The sequence below is a fragment of the Microcaecilia unicolor genome, chromosome 5 (assembly GCF_901765095.1).
Source record: "Microcaecilia unicolor chromosome 5, aMicUni1.1, whole genome shotgun sequence".
NCBI lineage: Eukaryota > Metazoa > Chordata > Amphibia > Gymnophiona > Siphonopidae > Microcaecilia > Microcaecilia unicolor.
Genome location: NC_044035.1, coordinates 237,154,577 through 237,162,845, shown reverse-complemented (window position 1 = coordinate 237,162,845; position 8,269 = coordinate 237,154,577). Strand labels below are relative to the sequence as shown.

General features: G+C 43.3%; 1 protein-coding gene across 6 annotated transcripts in view; it reads left to right on the top strand.

The window, feature by feature from the left end:
• The first annotated feature begins 594 nt into the window (after positions 1–594).
• The window catches only part of SPICE1 (spindle and centriole associated protein 1), a 143,679-nt gene continuing 136,004 nt past the window's right edge, over positions 595–8,269 (top strand). For 4 of the 6 annotated variants that reach the window (XM_030203909.1, XM_030203907.1, XM_030203908.1 and 1 more), the window contains exons 1-3: positions 595–665; positions 2,558–2,656; positions 3,229–3,276. In XM_030203909.1, coding sequence (XP_030059769.1) covers positions 2,558–2,656; positions 3,229–3,276 — 147 coding nt within the window. In that variant the 5' untranslated portion in view covers positions 595–665. Of the gene's footprint in view, positions 848–2,557; positions 2,657–3,228; positions 3,277–8,269 lie in introns of all 6 variants that reach the window. The other 2 variants (XM_030203905.1, XM_030203906.1) reach the window with 2 other exon arrangements.

Here is an 8,269-nt window from a genome sequence, read left to right as displayed (position 1 = left end):
GGACGTATGGTAACCCTAGTTAGGGTGGTGGACTTTGGTCCTGAGGAACTGAGTTCAATTCCCACTTCAAGCACAGGCAGCTCCTTGTGACTCTGGGCAAGTCACTTAACCCTCCATTGCCCCAGGTACAAATAAGTACCTGTATACAACATGTAAGCCAAATTGAGCCTGCCATGAGTGGGAAAGCACAGGGTACAAATATAACAAAAAAGTTACTGCAAGAGGGTTGAAATATGCAAGTCTGACAAATCCAATAATATTATAGAAACTGATAAAATTATCAAAGATTTTTGTGGAGTTAGGTTTTCTATAAGCTGGTTATTTTTTACCTTCTCCCAATTAAAGAATTGTGCTAAATTGTATATCGGGAATACAGGAGGCATATTGCACTTTGTGGCCGAAGTTTGATCAATTGTGTTTTGAAGTACCGTTATGAATTCTCTATTTGTAATCGTTTCTGCAAAAAGACTGAAGTCCCGAATCGAGAGAACATAATTAATTTCCTTCGCGCCTCTCAAGCCTGCACAGTTTTAGCTTCATGGGTTGCTGGGGTAACTGAAGAAGGAAGCAGCAAACGGATGTGACGTTGGTGCTGCGGCCTTTTCCTGTAGGCGGGTATTGAGAGCTCGGCGGCGGCGGTAGCGTTTGAGTCCGTTGTTGCTGAGGTAGGCGTGAGATAGTTAACAGGTACTGGGAGACCTGTTGTTAGTCGGGGATGAAACGGGTAGGTTAGAGGAAGAGCCTGGGAGAGCAGCTGCTGATGAGAGGGAGAGTTTGAAGTACGAACAATAGGACACAACCTATCTGGCCAGTAGCTTGTTTTATAGGATGTTTGCCTGAGTTGAAGGTACACAAACATATACTTTTCCCCATGTTACCCTCTCCCCACCCCCCCCCACATGTAAATTTGTAATTATTTTACCTCTCTTGGGGGGGTGATGATTGCCAGTGGATTATGTTTGCGTATTCTATTACAGGACTGAAGTTTATGGTGCTCATTTTCAAAGTACATAAACTTACAAAGTTACATAGTATCTACAGTGGGTATTTTCCAGTGGTTGAAGGGCTTACAATCTACTTTTTCTTTCTGTGTCTTCAGTGTGATGTGAGCATGACATACTTAGAAACTTCAACAAACCCAGCTCCACTAGATATTTCTCTCCAAAAAAACACTTTAGAAATACAGGCAAACCGCAGTGAATAAGAATCTGTATGGAGACTGACCTTGAGACAGCCATCAGCGAAATGTGAATTCATGTCGGTCTGATGTGTCTCCTATGATTTTACATGCATCCCATAATGAAGGATTTAAAAAGAAGTAAAGCTAAGTACTTGATATATATTACATATTGGGAAGAAAATGACAAAAATATATAGATAAAGAATCAATGACGATTACATGCTCATCCTTATTTTTGCTTGGCTCAAATAATTTAGCCTAATGGTGTAAACATTTTTTTTGTTACATTTGTACCCCGCGCTTTCCCACTCATGGCAGGCTCAATGCGTATCTGATGGATCCAACAGTAACTCAGTAATATATTTCTAAAATGTTTATTGTCAAGAAATATCTAGTGGAGCTGGGCTTGTTGATAATGTGAATTTTGTTGCCTTTTCCTTTAATATTTAGTGGTGCTTATTTCATTGGATACTTAGAAATTTAGCAGAGCTGGTGCACAACAGTGTAGGCAGCACAAGTTATTTACGTCATGTCATGAAAAACTTCATGTGCACTCAAGTAGTAGTTATAAGAATACGAGGATAAATTACCTAACTATATTTTCTGTGCCTTAAATCTATATATATAAAACTCACCCTCAACATTCTGAAGACAGTGACGTCAGTGAAGCCAAGCCCTGACTTCCTTCAAGAAGGTTCGTGGTGGTGAAGCCACCGAAATCGTTCCGGGCCCCGCCCTCGAGGGCGGAGCAATGGCAGAACAACGAAGGGGTTGGCAGGGAGGGAGGCAGGGGGGAAATCGCTCCGGGCCCCACCCTTGCGTCAAACATCATGACGTTGAGGGCGGAGCAATGCCAGAACAACGAAGGGTTGGCAGGCGGGGGGGGGGATGTTGCCGACGAAAACCTTGATGGCACAGCAACGAAGGGGTTGACAGGGGGGGGGGGGGGTTGCGAAATTGCTCCGGGCCCCGCCCTCGCATCAAACGTCAAGACGATGAGGGCGGAGCAATGGCAGAACAATGAAGGGGTTGGGCTGGGAGGGGGGGGGGGGTGTTGGCGACGAAAACCTTGCGCCTGTTTCATTTGCTCAGAAACTGGCCTCTTTTACTAGTCTCCTTATACTTTAATAGATCAGTGATTATTTCCAGAAAGGAATTGCTACAGCAGTATTGCAAATATTTAATTTTGATATTCTTGATGCTGTGCATATTTGTTTAAATAATTGCCATTTCTCACTATCTAAAATTCTAGGTGAATTAAGGTAACTTTTGTACCTCAATGTAGGTGCTGTTGCATGTGTATTGCATATTTTAATTTGAATATCTAGGCTTTATACAATTTTTTTGGTTCAACTTTTTTTTTTTTTTTTTGTATAGATGTCATTTCTGAGAGCAGCTCGCTGTCATGGTTCCTATGGAAGAGGAAGGAAAATACTGAAGTCTAAGAAGAACATTCAAGGAAAACAGGCATGGGATGTGAGTTACAAATTTAAGGTTTTGATCTTATTCAGGAAAGATAGCAAATGCTGAAAAGTAGTTTAGCTATACCATGTTCTAGTCCACCAAAGGACAATGCAAAGTAGCTTGCAAGTTGAAGAATTCTCATACAGAATCGTGGCATATCTGCTTCAGTTTCAAATTGTGTGGATGGAGGTTTTGCTACATCACTGTTCCCTGACCTTGTCCTGAATTGCCACTGTCTCTTCTACAATGTTTGGTCTTTAGCATTGGTCAGCTGAATAATCTACCTAAAATTTGAACATTTTTTTCTTTTCATAATAGAACAGACCTGTTGAGTACATAGCTATCACACTTTCATCAGGGTCTACATATATTGTTTCTACAATGTGTTCAGTTCCTGCAGCATCTGATTTTGGATTCTCAGTGCCAGCCTAGAAAATTTCAGCTCATGAAAGGAAAAAGCTAGAAATTTGGTTATATTTTGCTTTTCCTATTTTGTAATAAAATGTGTAGACATGCTTACTGTCTTACTGTACTTGCATTCCCCACTTCATGATATTTGGTTTTGTATGTTTTGTTTATTTTAGAATACTATCAGTGATCTGAGTGTACATCGTGCAACTTCAGAAGAGCTGGTATGTTAAAATAAGTGACTATCCACATGAACCCTTGTATGTGTTCTTTACTGTCCCTCTTATTTTCAGTCACAGAGCAATAAAACCTTGAAGTTTTAATGCTTGTTTGTGAAGCGTTCTTTTAACTATATTTGTCTTGACTGTATTTGGAAACTGTCTTGAAATAGAAGTGTCTAGATCTTTCTCAGACCAAAGCACTTTAGCAGCTGTTTATGAAGAAGCTGGAGAAAAAAAATGTATTGAGCATTGAATCGGGTTCTGCAATGCAGAAAGAAATATTGTGTGGATTACTGGAGCAAAAGTTGGGTCTGGATCAGGCCTGGGCTTAGTACTTCAGTAATGAATGGCAGACAGCTGAGAATGAGCTGAGCCATAGGGGTTAGAATGTCTGGCACTCAAATCAGTCTACAGTCTCTGTTGTAGATGCTGCTTAGTGCACTGTTGGGATATAGACTGCAATATGAAACAAGGTTAGGTTTTATTCTTCCTTTAAAATAGTATGGTTTGTTAAACTGGTCTGCATGTGTTCTATATTCTTACTACCTTCTTGAAGATGAACAGTCCTAATTCTGTATCGGTACTTGATTAATTACCCCAAAAAACAGCAGGTTTTGATGACCATAACTTCAAAACACTGGTGTTTTAGTGAGTTATGATCAATTAGTATCAATATTTTTCTTTAAATATTTGTGTATTTTTGTGGGCTATGCCACATTTTAATATTTGCTTACCTACTGAAAAATAAATAAAGTAAAAAGGGCTATAACAAACATTTAGGGCCTTGTTTACTAAGCTTTGCTATAGGCGCACTATTGTTTTAGCGTGCTCTTAACACTAGAGACATACATAGGAATATATGGGTGTCTCTAGCATTAACACACTAAAAATGCTAGTGCACCTTAGTACATATGGCCCTTAGTGAAAAGTAAACCATGAAATTAGTGTTAGCAAGCCAGTTTGTATCTTGTAGTCAGCTGTTTGAAGTAGATTATCTCTAAGTTTCTCTATTAGTACTACTATCATTTCTACAGAGCTACTAGACATATACATAAGAGATGATTTCTGCACCATGGAGTTTTTTACAATCTGTTCAAAACAGAGAAGACAAGAGATTTCAAGAAATCTATTTAGTGCTGTGAAAATAGCTAAAATGGACAGTGCTGTGATAAGAAACTATTAGATCCTATATACTATAGCAGTGCTTTTCAAGCCTCTTGTGGAAGTGCACCTGGCCAGTCTATTTTTCAGGTTTATTATAATGAATGAATATATCAAACATATAAACGGCAAGTGACCGACTCACCTGCAAATGCGCAGTAGAGACTTCCCTCTCTGTCCCGCTCTCGCGTCAAGATGTGATGACGTCAGAAGGCGGAACAGAGAGGGAAACGGAGTCGGAGTCACTGTTGGATGCTGCCACCTGGAAACGAACATTGCGCACACCAACCTCCCCCTCCCCTCCCCCAATCCCCGCCGCCGCTCCCTCCCTCCCTCCGCATCGGGCCCCCTGCACTGACCTGACAGCGCCTCTCACCTCCGTGTGGAAGCGCTGCAGGCAGCAGCAGAGCGATCTGCTGCTGCCTGCAGCGCTTTCACATGGAGGTGAGAAGTGCTGTCAGGTCAGTGCAGGGGGGAGGGAGCGGCGGCGAGGAGGGTAGCTGGAAATCTCGCCCGTTTTTACGGGCTTAACGGCTAGTATGTATATGTATATATATATATATATATATATAAGAGATTTTCATGCTGTGGGTCTCTAGCATATGTAGATTTATTCTACTTATTCACTGTGATAATTCTAGCTAGGTGTGCCTTTAGGAGAGGGTTGAGCACTGTAAGGTAACTGGACATCAGTGATGACTCATTAAGGATACAAAACTGTGTGTGAGGCTCACTTTTCATACAGTGGAGCCACACAAAGTTATATCACAGTAAGAAGACAATCTCCTATATAATAATTTGTCAATCTGTGTCCCTGGATGGCTGGCTGTTTTTGTAACTGTATGCAAATGAGCTACTACGTAATCAGCTTGCCTCTAGCCTTCCCTTCTGTCTCAGTGTCCTGCTCTCATTGAAAGAGGAAATTACGTCAGAGGAGGGTGGGACACAGAGGGAAGGAAAGTGGAGGCGAGCCGAGCCTGCCGCTTTCACTGACGCTGCTGCGACTTCAGGTAAAATAAAAGTTTTAAAGGAAGGGTGTCAGGAAGGAAAGGAGGGCTGTTGTGGGAGAAGAGGGCTGGGTTTGAACTGGAACTCGGGTGCTTAAAAGGGAGGCAGGTAGGGGCTGGGGCGAGTCACTGGACATGGAGTGGAGGAGAGAATCGCTGGACATGGAGGGGGAGGGCAGGGGAGAAAGGAGAAATCGCTTAAGAGGATATCCTTCCTAGGGCCCGTTTCATTTTTCGAGAAACGGACTTTTTTGCTTGTGTTTCAGTAGAACCACATGCTAAGTTTGTAAAGGACTTGAAGCGGTTCAAAGAAAAGCAACAAAAATGATATGGAGTTTGGACCAAAAGACACATAAGAAGAGACTTGAGGAACTGAATATGTATACCCTAGAAGAAAGGAGAGATGGGGTGATAAGATACAGATGTTTAAATATTTGAAAGGTATTCATATGCAAACAAATCTTTTCCAGAGAAGGGGAAGTGGTAGAACTAGAGGACATGAACTTAGGTTGCAGGGAGTCAACTTAGAAATAATGTCAGGAAGTATTTTTTCACAGAAAGGGTGATAGATGCCTGGAATGCCCTGCCACGGGTGGAGACAAAAACGGTAACAGAATTTAAAAATATGTGGAATAAACACAAAGGACCCCTATATGGAAAGAGAATGGAAGCAAAACAAAACTTAGCAGTGCTTAGATGGTAACTCAAATAACTGGGAAATAAGGCCACTGCCAGGTAGACTTCTATGGTGTGTGCCCTGAAAATTGCAAGGACAGATCAAGAGTATATATGCTATATTGCAACAGATGATATGAGTTTATCTTATTAGACAGACTAAATGGACTGTGCAGGTCTTTATCCGCCATCATGTACTATGTTACTATATGGCAGAGGAAAGCTAGCAAAGTGGAATAAAATACAAGATTCGGGTTTTGCCATTGCTGGTATCTTTAGTAATGGAGACAGAGCTTGTATTTGTCTTACTATTGATATTGTTGGATTTCAGGCAGCCTGCTGGAAGAAGTGAATTAAAGGGTATGGATGTGCACTTTCATTCAGTTCTTTATTGAGCACGAAACCAATTCTCCGAGGACAAGCAGGCCATATTCTCACATGTGTGTGATGTTATCCATGTCACCCAGTGAGGAGCTTTCCAAGCATGCATGAGTGCCTTCCTGGCCGCTGCAAGAGCACTGTACCATCAGTCTCTTCTGATCCATAATGAGGAGAGAATGCGATTGTCCCAATCTCCTCACAGTATCTGGTCTGTGAACATACGTTTTTGATTTTTATGCCTTCGCTTCAGGGTTTTTTGCCTTGACATTTTGTTCTCTTTTCTTCAGAAAGGTCCCTCTCCCTTCCTATATAGTTTTAGTTTATTTTCCCCCACTTTTAGGTTTTTTTTATTTTTACCGCGCTGATTAGGCCCTCTAAAGCCTGACCTCCGTTCGGGTATTTCTCTCTCGATTTTTCTGGTTCATGCCCATTTTTTTTAGTTACCATCGAGCTGTTTGATTTGGCCATGACTGTTTTCTGTTCCAAGTCATCGAAGATTCCCAGTGGCTTTAAGCGCTGTACCTGGTGCAATAGGACCATCTCTGGCAAAGATACTCAAGGTATCTTCAGTGTTTGGGCCCTGAACATTACCCCTTCTAGCTGTGTTTTTTGATCTCGTATGAAGAAAAGAACCCAACTGGCCAGAGAGGCTCAAAGGGAAAAGATTTTTGGAGCCCGGTCCAAAACCTCGGTATTGGCATCGACATCAGGAGTTACATCGGGCATCAGTTGCATTGGTACATATGGCTGAGAGGTCTGTCTCAGACACTGGGAATGGACACGCACCAAGTAGGTCTCCCTCTGCCTCAACGTTGGCTGCTCTGCAGGTCCCCTGAGACTGGTCAGCATTGGACCTGTCATTGAGGCGATGTGGGGATTCGACCTCATCCTCGACGGCACCAAGGAGCATCAATGACCAGGTTCGGGCAAAGGCCAGGAAGCATCGGCGTTGATCCCCCTCGACACATGGAGCCGGGAGCTCGGGGCACTGAGGGATTCGGTCCCTGAGAAGCTTCAGCACCAGGAGGACTACTCTCCCTCCATACAAGAGCGTTGATGTGTGGGTGTCCATGCAGCCAGGACCAAACACCTATCTCGACACCAGTAGTTCAGCACTCTGTCTCTGAACCAGCACCTCAGCCTTTCCCGATGGCATCTCTCGATGAGCCCATTGGGCCATGCTCCCTTATCTCGGTGCAGTTTTTACAGCAGTGTGCACTGGCATCTGGGGTGCTTCCACCAGCTTTGCCAGTTCCTGCTGACCCACAGGGCCCTCAGCTCAGTGAGGTCTCAGACGCCAGTGTTGTGTGCAGCACCCATGTGGGCACCCCCTTGTGTTGGTGGAGGAAGCTTTGCTGGAGTCTAGGCTGGAACCCACTCCTCAATGCCCTTCTCAAGGCCATGGCTCCTCTGTTTCGAGGCAGGCTTGGTCTCGGCCTTTCCATGAGGAGTTTTTTCTTGATGCTGATGAGCGCTCATGGGTGTCTGATGTGGATCCATGGTACTTTTCAGAAGAGGAGTCCTATGGCGTCCCATCTGACCCCTCCTTTCCAGAGGAAAGGAGGAAGTCTCCACCAGAATGCCATTCCTTCCCAGGTTTTGTGCAGGAGATGGCTACTGTCATTCCCATTCATTTGGAGGCAGGACGAGGTGGGATGTCCCAAGACCCTGGACTACAAATCTCTTCCTAAAGAGGCTGTGATATTTTCTCTTCACTGGATTCTGAAAGATGTTCAGGTGAAGAACTGGGAGTTCCCTCTGTCGGTCCCTGT